At 42.2% G+C, this 15,224-nt stretch overlaps 1 protein-coding gene across 2 annotated transcripts in view; it reads left to right on the forward strand.

Annotated features, from left to right (window-relative positions):
• The first annotated feature begins 7,699 nt into the window (after positions 1–7,699).
• The window catches only part of CRY3 (cryptochrome 3), a 38,034-nt gene continuing 30,509 nt past the window's right edge, over positions 7,700–15,224 (forward strand). The window contains exons 1-3 of one of the 2 annotated variants that reach the window (XM_087698475.1): positions 7,700–8,045; positions 8,131–8,319; positions 8,445–8,735. In XM_087698475.1, coding sequence (XP_087554601.1) covers positions 8,211–8,319; positions 8,445–8,735 — 400 coding nt within the window. In that variant the 5' untranslated portion in view covers positions 7,700–8,045; positions 8,131–8,210. Of the gene's footprint in view, positions 8,046–8,130; positions 8,320–8,401; positions 8,736–15,224 lie in introns of those variants that run through there. The other variant, XM_087698477.1, reaches the window with a different exon arrangement.

The raw sequence follows: 15,224 nt of genomic DNA on the forward strand, positions 1-15,224 counted from the left end.
ACCAAACCATTCCATGTGTTTGTAGATGCCTCAAATTGCACCATAAGCAATGTCCTCATGTAGGAGGATGAAAAGGACTAGTTTTGCCCTATCTATTATGCTAGTCGATGCCTTTTTGAAGTAGAAAAGAATTATTTTGTTATTGAACAAGAATGCTCTATGAAGAAATTTTGGCACTACTTATTGACTTATTGGGGCATCCATTCGTGTTCCATGTGGATCATTCCTCGCTGGTTTATTTGGTCAAACAATAGAATGTTACAAGTTGGTTTGGCAAGATGGGCCGTGCTCCTTTTCAAGAATTTGACTTTACAGTGGTTCATAGCCCAATGTTTAGCATGTGGTGGTAGACTTCTGGCCTCGCTTGAACTCTGCGGAAGGTCCTTTTCCGGAGTCAATGACGACTTCTTGGATGCTCATCTTTTTGCAATGGTGGTAGATAGCCCAAAATGTGTTCCCACTAATCCACACTAGACATGGTATGATGAAATGTTAGCTTTTCTATAGACAAGAGAAGTTTCATATCACCTTCCAATGGACCAGTAGAAGCGTCATGCTCTTTGAAGTCATAGATTTGAATCTATTCTCAGGTAGCAGTATCATCGGACTTTGTTCGGAGTGCTACAAAGAATGGTCTTGTCGATGAAGTAGGATGCAAGGCATGATTGGTAGTCATTTTTTAGCAAAAGCCACTATTCAAAAAATCTAGTAGGCATGGCTATGGTGGCTTACTATGCACGGTGATATATGCAAATGGGTTCACCAATGTGATCCTTGTCAAAGCTTGGGGCAACCTTTTTAAGGTTGACTCCCTCTCCACCCTATTTTGCATATAAAGCCCCTTCACAAGTGGGGCCTTGACTCTGTTGGTCCTATCAAGCCCTTGGCATCTTACACTCGAAATCAGTATATACTCATTGCAATGGATTACTGCACCAAATGCATGAAGGCTTGGGCCCTTTTGGGTAATCCGGCTCGGCCAATGGCCAAGTGCTTGTTTAATGATATTTTTACCTACTATAGGAGTCTGGTGGAGCTGCTTAGTGATCAATATGGTAACTTCATTAACAAGGTCATTAAGAAATTAATTTCTGCCTTTTTCATCATTCACAAGAAGTCCTCTCCGTGTACTATCCACAGGCAAATGGATTGCTGGAGTCTACTAATAAAAGCTTGTGCAAAATTATGTATAAGCTAGTTGAGCAACACCAAAAAGATTGGGATACTAAGCTACCAGCAGCATTTTAGGCTTATCGCACATCTTTTAAGATGGCAATTGGTTTGACTTTGTACAAATTAGCATTTGGCATGGAGGTTATGAGGCCCCTAGAATTCTTAGTTCCTAATTTGTAGACAGCAGTGGAATATCAACTCCTTCCGAAGGATTCCCCCCATCTCTATTGGAGGTCTTGGTTGAATTAGATGAGGATCGTATATGGAGTTCTTATATCCATTTGGAGCTCTAGCTTCATTAGAAGCATCAAACAAATCACCTATCTAAGAAAAGTCACTTTGAGCGGGGCTAAGCAATACTGGTTTTTAAGACTTGAATGGAAAAACTTCCCAACAAACTCAAGTACTACTAGAGCAGTCTGTTCTAGGTATTTCAAGGCATTGGATCTAATGCTTTTTAGCTAACCTACCTTCAAGGAAATCTTCTCCCTCATGTGGTCCATGGGTGTTGGTTGTAGCACTATCATGTGGCTAGCTTGGTGTGCCCTTTTTTCTTTGCAGATAAAGTCTTCTTATGGCTCGGTGTGTTGGTTCTTCCAACTTCCAATCAGGCTCTTTCTAAGTTTGGTTCTTCGACTCTGATGGTTACCAGAGTGTAGCTCAAATTTGGTCCTTCTTTGCTCAATGATGTTGTCTCACTCATTTTTTGGGGTGACAGCTACTACAATCAACGGTAGTACAATGCATTGACATACATGTAATACTCATGGTTTCTTATGGGATACTTTGCTAACATGACATCCATGCATTGGTGCCATTCAATTTTTTGTGGTTTGTAGGCTTCATGCCTATCAAACACAAGTTTCCCTCCTTCTCCTCATCAATTGTGCATTCTCTTCTTATTATGGTGACACTTGTGATCATCACTTTGGCCTTCATCAAGCTCTCTTCGTCTTCTTCTCTATACACTTGGCATCATCACTCTATTGGTAGCCATGGTTTCCTAGCCACCTCACCTTGGACAAGGTGATGCCTGTGCTTCTTGAATGCAAGGAGACAGTGCACCAATGGATGCATGCTCTGCCCCTGAATGGATTCATCACTCTACCTTGAGAGAGCACCCCTGTGCACCTAGAGGCCGAGTGTATTTTTTTGCAGTTGCATCCAAGTTTGCAAGTTGAGCTGAGTAGCCACACACAACTTGACTCTTTACCGAGTCCAAGAGAAATTCCTTCTCCTCCTTGCTAGTGGCTTTGACGAGGCACCCTTGTTGCTTCCTATCCCAAATATGGAGGCCATTTTTGGAGTAATGTACAAGAAGGAGTATTGGTTGAGCTCCATGATTGAGAGCTACAAACCATAGAGGGACATCTTAAAGATTTTGCTCAATGCATTGTACCTGTAGTCCAAGGCTTTCGGTGTGTCCTGAAAGGTGGCCTTCGTGTTATTTCTCCCCAGCCACCCTCAGATTAATTAGGCTAGAGTCTTTTTAGAGTGCCTCTGTATCAAGTGCAAGCACATGGTCGGGAGATGTGCGGGCAGCATTTCACCTTTCTGTTTTCTTATGCGGTTGCTTAGCAACCTCCCCTTCCTTTGGTATAGCTGTTTCGATGGATCCTTCTTTGCATGTGGTAGATACGGTGGTGAAAGTGGCAAAGGAGCTCCCATCCATTGGTGATGCCTAAGGAAAACTTGAGGTTGTGGAGCTAGCTTCTACTCTCAGCACCCTCTTCCAGACGAGCCTCCATTAGCTAGCTAGCATTCCCTTAGGGTCTGGTCTAGATCAAGGGGTAGATCAAGGGGGAGCCAGTTAGATTTCAAATCTAGGCTAGCCATGCTATGGGAGTCCCCCCATGGTCAGAAACGCACTTGCAATGAGAGTTCTCAACTCGATGATTAGCCTACAAGGATTGCTCCTAGGGCTACCACTACGGCCACCCAAACCCTAGCCCCAATGACTCCAATTGCATCGGTTTGACACTCACGGTTTCCAAAGGACTGCAATTCGGTGGTGGCACAACGCTATCTAGCCTATGTGGCAGCCATGCTTGATCATCGGCAGGATGTGCAGTAGGAGCCGATTGCGCTTAGGGCCGAGATGGCACAAGTCCGATGGGAGAATGCGACTCTCCGAGTGCAGTGTAGCAAGAGCAGGCTGCAATTCGAGAACAATGGCAACGCCTTTGAATTTGTCTTGTCAATCGGCCCCATTGGATTCTTGCAGATGCGATTCGGAACCACTCGGGATGCGGAGAGTTCTACCTCGCTTTCTTGGGATATGTTATAGGCCCCTTGTGCCTGATTTTCTTTGATTTGTTAGTGGGCAACACAGTTTAGATGACCCCAAGTGGCTGCTCCTGCTGGAAAAGTGAAAGGCTATTGAGGTTCGATGGGATTATCGATGAGCCACTGTTACCTGCCAGCTTCTTGGTTTGGCTGATTTGACAAGACGCTGTGTGACAGTCTAGAAAGGACTGCGCTGCCTGCGGGTCGACGGCCCCGTCTGTGGTCGACAATGCCACGCAGTCGCATGACCGGTCCGTCACCTTCACAGTCAATTGCATCTATAACCAGAAGGGCCATCGCATGCCCCTCATAGCCTCGCTGTCGAGCACAGGGAATCCACGTTTTGAAGCAGTCGCTGGACACATCAGACGGATCCGACCGGATGAAGAATCATGAAGATGTCGTCCAGAGGAACGATGCCGCCTTGAGCTGGGATAAAACCACTACGATCAGACCAAAAGAGCATCACCAGCGTCAAACTATGGACTTCTCTCACTCGCCAAGATGCTCTCTCATATCGATCCTGCCTTACACCTAAGAGAATAGATGCAACCTATGATCAACAAGAAGCAATACTCATGTAGCTAAATCAATTCAAGTTGCATGCAATCACTAACAAGACCTTAAATGACTCTACCTTCCTCCTCCAAGTAAAGGAAGAACTTGCTCAAAACCCTTTTGCTCAAGATATCAATGCAAACTATAGCAAGAAAGAGGAACCAATCTATGGATTGCGAGGAAGTTAATGGGCTGCTCTACTACAAGGGTCTTCTATGCATACCATCAAAAGTAATCGTATTAAACATACTCTAAGAAAGGAATGATCTTGCAAGTATAAGACTTTTTGAAGTGAACAATACACTTTGAACTTGCCATACAAAATTTCCAGTGGACTCAAATATGGAAACTAGTCAAATTATAATGTGTGTCCACTTGTGATACTTGTATCAGAGCAAAGGTCCCATGACATCACCTACATGAAGTACATTCCTAGTAAGCCATGGTTATTAATATGATCAATAAATGTCATAGTAGATTACCTTCTTCCAAGGTTATTGCCTCCATTATGGTGGTGGCTTTCATTTTGACAACCAAAGCACTCAAGTAGGTAGGAGGAACTGTCTTAAATCATGGATAGTAATTTGTATCAACTTTTTGGAGAGGACTCTTGAAGCTTTTGGTGTATAATCAAAACCCTCTTTGGCCTATCACCCACAAAACAAAGGACAAATAGGTCAGTCAAGTGATCGTAGAGTAATATATCATTACATAACCAATTATCGTCAAGAAAATTGGGTGGACCTACTACCCTTAGTTGAGTTTGTCTCGATGCATCCCATTCCTTTGCCAACTATGGGAAACATCATAGGATGAATATTCACGTATATCATCAAAAGTTATTGAATATTCATAAAGAATTATCCATATACATTAAGTAAAACCAACATAAATGTAATTGTAATATAGATCAACATCATATGCAACATCTATCTTACAAGATTATAGATCAAGTTTGGCTTCTTTGCCATGATCTACACTCAATATATCCATCTTGAATATTGGATTATCAAAGCCTTGGACCTTTTAAGATTATCGATCATGTCAATCTAGCTACTTACCAACTCTAGCTTTCACAATAGTTTGAAGGTTCATCCAGCTTTCTATGTCAATATTGGAACCATGTAAAATCCACAATCCCAAGAAGAGCCTTACAACAACTACTACCTATAGAGATTGGTGGTAATCCAAAACAAGAATTTGATAAAAACCTTAATTCAAGGACTCCGCACATGGAGATCTCTAGTACCTTGTGCATTGGAAAGCAAAAGAATGTGAGAATCTTCCTCTAACCTCTAGTGAGCACTTGCTAAATTTTGGGAGTTCCATTGGTAACACCCATCAAAAGTTGCACCATTAACAAGAAGCAACACCATCCCTTGTGTAACTTGTTGCTAGAGAGGGCATAATATCGTGACTATGTAGACTCTAGAAGGTTCTATATTTCCATAGGAAGTTCTAGAATATTCTCAAATAAAATTCTAGAAGCTTCTTTGGAAAAAATATCTACAAAAGATCACATATGTGAGCACTTATGCTAGTACTACCTATGCCATTATTAATGTCACCAAGGCATATATAACTACTTATGTTGTCAATGCTTGTGTCTTGCCTAGAAGCTTCCCACCAACTAGTATAAATAGGAGTCTTTTGCTGCAAGCCCTTCAATCTTGTCAGTGCCATTTGTGAGGCTCCTGCAACGTATGTCCTGTTCCAATACATGTCTTGTATCTGAATTTTGTCTCGTATGTTTTTCTTCTATTTCAATGATGTACTTCGATCTTATTATAGATAATACATCTTTATATTTGATCTCATCATATCAACCTTCCATATGAAGTCATCATCTTGTATTTCTATAAACATTGTGCAAGCTACAATTCTCATTCTTGTCAAGTTATTGTCCCGCCCATAACACTTGAGGGGGGCACTAGAAGGATGGGTGGAATGAAAAAGAATTGAGAAACAAAGACCCCTAAAGTCCTATGTAGCACATGGCCTCAAATTTGGAGCCTGGAAGCTATCACTAGTGCTTAAGTCAAAGCCTACATCAAGATCTTCTTGCAAGCACAAAGAGTCTTGGTACTGTTGGTGTGAAGGGCAACATTGGAGTTCTTTAACCAAGTGGAAAGCTTTTGCATTCATAGCAATCTCACATACACACCTTTGATAATTTGAATAAAGCACACTCTATAATGAAATAATCTTAGTGCTTAGTAGCTCAAATTAAAGCATATAAAATTGCTTTCCTACTAAGCATGCTATACAATATTCTCTAGTTTGACACAATTATAGATATCCCGGTCCTGCCATTGTTCTCTCAGTGTGTGACAAAACACTTCATATGCTTTACATAGCCAAAGCCCCTACAACTACATTGTATCTCTATGCAAATTGTGCTTGTACACCACAAAGATATAGTTTAGGCCTCCATTGAGCTAATGGTTTGATTGGACAACTTGAGCTTCCATACTCAACGTAAGATATCAAACCCTAAGCAATGTTCTCATATGAAATGCACTAAAAATTTAGTTGTTGATTTGTAAACATTGTCTAAGGATATATCACTTCAAGCATAAGAGCAACTTGAGGCCATAATCATCTCATGTCCGAGCTCTTTGAAAAGTCTTGGGAGGATAGCAAAACATGAATTTTCCCTAATAATCACAATTGTTGAGGCAAATTCTCTCCCTTTCAAAATCATGTAAAAGATTCGACCATATGATTGAATGTTGATGGGTGCCAAGGTTGATATGATTGTTAGCTAGTTTTTTTTAAAAAAAGGGTTTGAAGTGTTGTTTGCACACAAGCCTATGCATGTTGCTTTATATCAACTCGCCCTCATTTGCAAGGGGTACGAAGGTCCGATACATCCAACTAGGCAAAAAGAAGTCAAGAAGCACTCTCTTGGCTTCTTTGGTTTAATTTAAGGGCCATGCCACATGCATACTTGTTATGAGTCAAGTAAGCTACATGTGGCACCTCTTTAAAACTCTCCCATTTACAATAAAAGGGGACTACTCTATTGACAAGACATTAGAAGAATATAGTTATTACTTGTGTGTGGCATGACACTAAGATGTGTAAGTCATTGAAAAGGACTTCATGGCTAAAAGAAGATTTTAGTAAGCTAGGTTCTTTAGATCACACCTTGCTCACATTGGACTTTGCGTGAGACTTACTAGTGAAGTGAACATGGTGTGGCATGTTTCTTTTGCCTTAAGTTTAGAGCCCCTCCTCACGCAAGTAAACGAAATTCAATGATAGATCAGATACTTTCTAGTTGCGTATCCTTACATGTGAAGGAATTGGTGGACTTTCTAGCCATAGATGTGAGAGAATGAATCGGACACAAAAAAGGAGGAGAGAGAAGCTCATCTCTCTCTATGAGAAAGATGATTCTATCAAATCAACAACACCCTATCATACTAACTTCCTTGAGTACATGAAATATCACCAAATTTAGAGATACTTCGTGAACTACAGCAAGTTCCTTTTTTTGGGGGGTGGGGTCCAAGTTAAGTGCCATAGCCACACACACTTGACTTTCACTTAGCCAACTCGTTTCAGTCATTTGAACTTGTGTGTGGCTTGGCTCTTAGCCTACTTTGGTAGTTAATTGAAAAAGACTTCATGGCTCAAATAAGGCCACGTAACCATCACCAACCCCCTTCTCTCTCTCTCGCTCTCTCAGACGCACACACGCACGCACGCGCGCACACACGCCCACACACACACACACACACACTAAAGAGATCGTGATCTCAATGGCTTTCCAACATTCATCCTGAGAACTCGTTGTTCCTGCTATCCATTTCCCAGACAAAGAAGGGCAACAAGAAGCAGCTAGACAGAGAGTGCTTGACAAGAAAATAGCTATGGAGAAATGCAAATAGTACTACTCACTAGTTGCCCGTGTTAGCGGGAAAGTCTGAAATTTTGCTGGTAGTCGTCTGTGCAGCAGAGGCTTGAGCTCACAAAGGCGTCTCGAGAGTCCTTAACCAAAGTCTTGTTTATCTGTTTCACAGGTGAGCATCAAACAAAGAAAGCAGACATTATAGAGTAGATAATGATGACAGTCCATTACCAAAAACTCCTTTATTTGTTTCACAGGTGAGCATCAAAGTAAGCAGACACTATACAGGAGATGATGATGATGATGATGATAATGATCCAGTGCTGCTGGCAGTAAAATGGTTGGCCTTTCCGCATCCCTCCCGTTTCAGTGCATTCCTGCCTCGCTTGGACCTGCCAAAAGGCTTTTCCTGAGACCTTGCGGACAGTTTCACCATCCCTTACAATGTAGGTTTATCCATATCAGTAGTGATCCTGCCAATTTGATATAATAGTCGAGCTCACACACATTGTCTTCCCTACTTGTCAGTTTTCTGTATGCCTCTCAACGCTGCACTGCTGGTATTGGGCAGATCAACTGGCTTTCACACAGTGTAGTTCAAATTTCACGAAAGGTCCCTGGGCAGATAGAAGTACAGAAGGTATGATGGCTGCAGAAGACATCTTGAAAATGTATGCCTCCAACCAGATCACCCGGAAAGGCACTGGCATGGTGATTGTGTGGTTCCGAAATGACTTACGATTACTAGACAATGAGGCTCTCTACAGAGCATATGGGTCCTCTGAGGCAATCCTCCCTGTGTATTGTATTGATCCTAGGCAGTTTGGGACAACATATCACTTTGGGTTCCCAAAGACAGGAGGTAAGAATTTGATATCTTTGGATTATTGACCATAGGAATAGTGCTCCTTGTAAAGTAATCTATGGATGCATGCATGCATAACCCCCCCACTCCCCTCTCCCCCCCCCCCCCCCCCCCCCCCGCTCCCCCCAGCCACACACATGCATGCACACAGACAGAAAGAAAGATCTATTGATGTCCTTTAGAGGCCAAATTTGACCTATAGTACAAATCAAATAATTCATGACATTCCACTTTTGGGTATCAGTGCCATGTGGGCACATAAATGTAACAAGGAAATATGAAAAGAGACTGAATTCTAAGCTCTCATGACTCATGGAAGCTTGATTACAAACATTGGATTTCATTACAATCGCAAGGGATAGCTCTGAGAGAGAGAGAGAGAGAGAGAGAGAGAGAGAGAGAGAGGGGTCACATTGATGTCTCTAAAGAGGCCTAAATGGCCTACATTTATGACCCTACATTTATGACCTGGAAAAAAGAAAGGAAAAGCTGTTGAAGCTAGACTTAAAATGTTGATACTGATAAAATTATGCTAGACTACCCTAGATCTACAATCATGATAGGCAGTAGCTAGGTACATGTACAAATATGTCGCGAGAGGTATGCTTGCCATCCAATCATCATTGCAGCATTCTTTGATTCGATAAGAGGCACGTGGTGGATTTCTCATTGTGGAAATCATGTTTGAAAATGAATTGCTATGGTTGGTGGGTGCTTATGCTCCAAATGCTGCAAGGGAGCATTATCAATTATGGGCTGATCTCGAATGTCTTTCTTTGGCTTGTCTGGTTTTCTTGTTAGGAGGTTTTAATAAATGTGAACTTTTAGCTCATGCTATGATGCCCCATTATGTGATGGATCTTGTGGATCGGAAGCATGGGATGTATTGGAAGCATTATAATGCAACATGTGGTCTTGGTTGCACCCCTTAGAGTTTGGGTATACTTACCATATTGCCACTTTGGCTCGTTTAGATAGGATTTAAATATGTCAAAATGACGCTTTCTTCTTAGAAGTTGTTAACATGTGGTGGAAAGGTAACATGTTCTTTCCAATGGATATTCAACAGTGCTAGAAATATAGCATCAGCTGGTTGAGGCTTTTAAGGCTTTGTTGGTGCCTATACCGTTATACTTCAATCAAAGTCTCTTGAAGCAAGGTCAACTTTGCTACTGCATGCAGGTGGTTTTTCAATTCATCCATCATGTGCATTTAAAGGGCTTACATGGAGCATTTGTAGGGTTTGTTGCCAAGACCTCAAGGATTGGTACAGGCGGAATCATCTTGTTCAGAATTGAAAGTTTGTTTGCAGTGGTTGACATGTCAAGTGATCTTTATGCAAGAATGATAATATCATGACAAACGTAAGTTGTTGGCTCTCATAGATTCATTGAGAGAACATTTTCTTGCAAGATTGCTTAAAAAATATACAAGAGAGAGCTAGATTCTCCAAGTGTCATGGTTATGCAGCCACAAACAATTATCAGTATGTACATGCACTATTATTGTGGAGGTAGGCTTGCGATTTGGGTCATGATCAAGTCACACATAACGACTTTGGATGCAGACACTTCATAAGAATGAATCGGAGTATGTTTTGTTGCATTTACCTCATATAAAGAGTCCAGCTTGGGATGGCTTGGCAAAATGAACTAACTGTAGCTATGTGGAGCATCTCAAGGCTCCCCTCACTCTCACATTTCAGGAGGCATGGAGGTCTGGTGTGATGCCTTTTGATTGGAAGTTGGCCTTGTTTCATATGTTGTCTAAACCACCTGCATTGACAGAGTTAAAGCAGTAGAGGCCAATTTTTGTCAGCCCATGTTGAATGGAGGGGTGTTGAAGAGATTGCTCTTTCTTGTTGTTTGAGGTGATAATACCTTCTCAACCCTTTATTATTTGCTTTGGTCACTCATCGTGTGTTGAGTTTAGCAGATAAGCTTGCCTTGGATTTGGCCATACTCCATTTAAATTAGTTTATGGGGAAGAGTGTGTTACCCCTCGAGATTGAGTTGCCAACCATACGGTTTGCAATTAACCATTCTTTGGGAGATGAGGATTCCCTTTTTGAACGTTTTACGACCATAGCCCACCTGGATGAGCTGAAGTTGCAGAGCTTATTACACTAGGAGATAGCCAAACGTCGGATGAAGCAGTTGCATGACCTTAGAGCGAAGAAATATACCTTTAAAAAAGAGCAATTAGTCCTATGTTACGAAAAATAATATAACAAGAGCTATGATTGCTATGGCTTTGTTTGAGTTAGAATAGGATTGCATGTCAATATGCAGAAATTGGTTCTTGTTAGCTACATGGAAAGAGATCGATTAACTTGGGATGGCATGGCTATTAACCTGCCATATTTTGTCAGTCTGTCATCTCTTGCTTGTGAGCTCTAGAGTTCGATAGAGACATTGGAGCTCTGACTTTGTTTTCCCATTCAGTTTGTGTGCATTTCTTCCCCCAATCAGTGTCAGGTGTATTCACAGTGTATGCAGCTATTTTCAGCCTGTTGCTTTCTGCAGAAAACGTAGATCTTCTGCATTCTAAAGGTGCTTTTGACAAAGACAAGACATCTACAATTGATCCTTTGCAGGCGTGGCTGATTAATCTCACCGTTCGGGCTCTTCGATTGAAAAATGCTGCAGATTTAGTGCGCTTACAGATCTAGAGACATGGATTATTTCACTGGTTCCAAGGCATTGATGACTCAGATGAGGTGTCCATTCATACTCCCTTTGAAAAGTGTCATGATCGTTGCGAAGATTGGAGGTCAAGATTCTGTTCTACATACGAATCATGTTGGTTTGTTCAATTTCCTTGGTTGAATGTGTGTACACACATGGTGTGGTGATGTACATTTTTTTTGTGGATTGCGTGCCAATTATGACGTGTGTGCGTGTGTGACATTTTTTTTGTGGATTGCGTGCCAATTATGACGTGTGTGCGTGTGTGGATGGGTCTCTATGCATTAACCTAATGGCAATGGATAAGGTGTGGGGGCTGTTGCAATGTGCGGGAAAGTGTTCTAAATCACACGCATGTACTGGACTACTAACGGTCTAGTGTATGTACACTAGGATGTGACGTGCAGTGGCTTAGAACCCTCGTGGTCGACAAGTGTGCTTAAGGATTGTGTAGGATGGTTTGTAAGGAGGGTGTGAAAGGTTGGTGCATGTATGCATGTATGCACTATGTACTAGTGCACATGCACGAGTGCACTGCACTAGGGTGAATTAAGGTGACTATACATGATGAACTATGTGCACTTACTATGAGAGCGCGCAATGGAAGAGAAACATAAACACATAGAGAAGCAAAGAGAGAGAGGAAGCAGAAGATGAAGGAAGAATACTACATTGACTGAATAACATTGCATTGACTAAAGAATGCTGATACAATGATGATGGATTGGTCCCTGCATGCAGCCCAAAGTATCAGTGAGGGCATTGGATCAGGCTGATGGCAATGGCAGCACCAACAAGCACGAAGAGTCGGAGTGTTGGAGTGTGCACCTGCAAAGGGAAGACTGAAGATTGAAGATTGAAGAGTGCGTGTTTGCCAAGTGGGGGAACTGGCTATAAATAGCCATTAATACCCAAATCTAGTTGACTTGCACTAGGAGAGGCCGTGAATTCTGGCCAACCAGCAATAAATGGTGGTCATTGAAGAATAAAATACTAGAAAAATAGGGGTGACCTTAGAAAAATCCTAGATGACAATGACAATGTCTAGCAAGTGTAGGCAGACAGTGAAAAGTAGTAATTTCTAGGAATGTTGATAAGTAGCCGACAAATAAAGAAAATGCACCTAAATTGCTAGAGCTCCTATGTCTCTATTAGACTTCAAGAGAAGCTCACAAGTAGGAGATGGCAGATTGACATAACTAACATAAGTGGGCTAACACTCCCTCTCAAATCTTGGGTGTCTGAAGATCCAACAACCTGATGTGATGAAGCATAGAAGCCTTGGGTAAAGGCTTTGTAAAGAGGTTTGCTGTATTGTCCTTCGTGGGACAATAGGCCATTGATAACTTGGAATCCACGATCCGCTCTCGAACATAGTGGTATTGAACCTTGATGTGCTTCACATGAGCATGAAACACAGGGTTCTTTGCTAGTGATAGAGTACTCTGGTTGTCCACACGCAGCTCCATAGGTCCAGATTAAGGAAAACCAATCTCCGTTGACATGTGGCAAAGCCAAATTGCCTCTGTAGCTGTAGAACACAAGGCACAATACTCTGCCTCTGTAGAAGAAAGGACCACAACAGGTTGCTTCCCGTTGCTCCACGAGATAACTCCTGATCCAAGGGAAAAGGCATAACTTGTAGTGGACTATGTAGAATCCACATCACCTACCCAGTCAGAATCACTCCAGTCAGAGAGAGTAACCCCCTCTCCATACATGATCTTGTAGGATTGAGTCCCTTGTAAATAACGAAGAATGTGCAAGGCTGCTCCCCAATGTTCGTGAGTGGGAGTCTTCATGAAAGAAGACAACAATGCCATAACAAAGGAAATATCCTAGTGAGTGTGAATAAGCTAGATGAGTGAGCCAACAAGACACCGATAATAGGTGGCATCAGTGAGGGGAGCTCAAGCTGCAAAAAGCTTGGACTCTAGGTCCATGGGGCAAGAAATAGGCCAAAAATTTGCCATACCAAACTTCAAGAGAAGCTAAAAAATGTACATGTGTTGTGAAATAAAAATGCCCCGTGCCATGTGATAGGTCTCCAAGCCAAGGAAGAAATGTAGGATCCCAAGATTTCTCATGTAAAAATCCTATCACAAAATCTCTTGAGCACGATCAACCTTCGAAGTAGAGCTTCTTGTAATACTAAGTTTAATTGACATATAAGATGAGCAAAACACACCTGTCACTCTCAACCTTGAATTATTGGTTGGGGTCATAAGTTCATTAATGGAAGCCACTTTGTAGGAAGAATTGATCAGTCTTTTGGTACCAAGTACGAGGAGCTTGCTTCAGGCCATAGAGGGCCTTCCGCAATCTATAGACATGGTTTATTCTTCCACTACACAAGAAATCGAGAGATTGGGAAACATAAATCTCGTTCTCAAGGATACCATTCAAGAAGGCAAACTCGATGTCCATTTGATAAATAGGCCAATGGTGGTTGGCTCCAAGAGCCAAAATAAGCCAAATAGTAGACATCCTAGCTATAGGTGCAAAAGAGCAAAATAGTCCAAACGTGCCCTTTGAGTAAAACCCTTGGCGACAAGCCTAGCTTTGTGCTTGTTCAAGGAACATTTGCAAGGTACTTGGTCTTACAGACCCACTTCACATCTATTACCTTGCGCTTCGGGGGACACGGAACCAATTTCTAAGTCTGATTATGCTCAATAGAATCAAGCTTCTCTTGCATGGCGTGATGCCAAATATCCTATGCAAGAGCCTCCTCAACTGTAGTAAGCTCACTAGCATGAAGAATCTGTGACATAAGAGCATAGTTTACACAAAGTGAACTATTTTGCTAGGCTTATAAGTGGAGCTGATCTGAATGGACTTGTAGGAGAGACAAGAATGTGACAAACACCGGAATCTCACATGAACTGTCAATACCAACGAGGGACTGGAATAGGCTCATCCTACTGCGAGGGAGATTGAGTAGCCTCCTGTACTTGTAATGCACCTATTTGGGGTAGGGACTGTGTCTCACCAAAGGGAAGGTAAATCCCCATCATTTGAAGAAGGCTTTCCCTTTGATAGTTGATCAACCCTAGAAGACTTCGGAGGGGAGGCTTAAGGGATGGAAGTATGCAATGAAGTAGTAGTCACATTCATCAAAGTTAGTAGGGAAGCTGGAGTAGAGAGTGGAGGAAGAGGAGAGGGAGAAACCGAAGACGAGAAAGGGTTGCTAAGAGGCAATGTGGAAGAAAGGAGAGGAATTGAGGGTGGGGGAGGGTTAGTCGATGAGGAAGAATCACTTGGAATAGAACCATCAATAGGATCCTTAAAGGCCAAAGCCTCATTGAAGATCACATCCTTGCTCACCTCAAGCTTCCGTGTCATAGGATCGTAGAGTCGATAGCCCTTCGTGGTAGTGCTATAGCCCATGAAGATGGACTTCCAAGACTTCGATTCAAGCTTTGTTTTCCTCTTCTTCTTTTCCACATGGACAAACACATGACATCCAAAGATGCGGAAGTGAGACACGGAGGGCTTTGGATCAAAGAAAGCCTCGTAGGGAGTCATTATCTGTAATGTAGAAGTCGGGGAATGGTTGCGGATGTGAATCACAATAGCCACCACCTCACCCCAAAGGGAATAAGGAAAACCCCGATACTCCAACATCAATCGGGCCATCTCTACCATGGTCCAATTTGCACGCTCCACCACAGCATTCTCCAAAGGCATGCTCGGATGGGTATACTCCACCCGAATGCTGCGATCCTTGCAAAAGTGAGAAAAGAGTTTAGAAGTAAACTCTCCACCATGAATTGCTTGTATGCCACGAACTTTGGAA

Source organism: Lygodium microphyllum, chromosome 18 (genome assembly GCF_053477565.2).
Source record: "Lygodium microphyllum isolate KBCC chromosome 18, Lygodium_microphyllum_v1.1.10, whole genome shotgun sequence".
Taxonomy (NCBI): domain Eukaryota; kingdom Viridiplantae; phylum Streptophyta; class Polypodiopsida; order Schizaeales; family Lygodiaceae; genus Lygodium; species Lygodium microphyllum.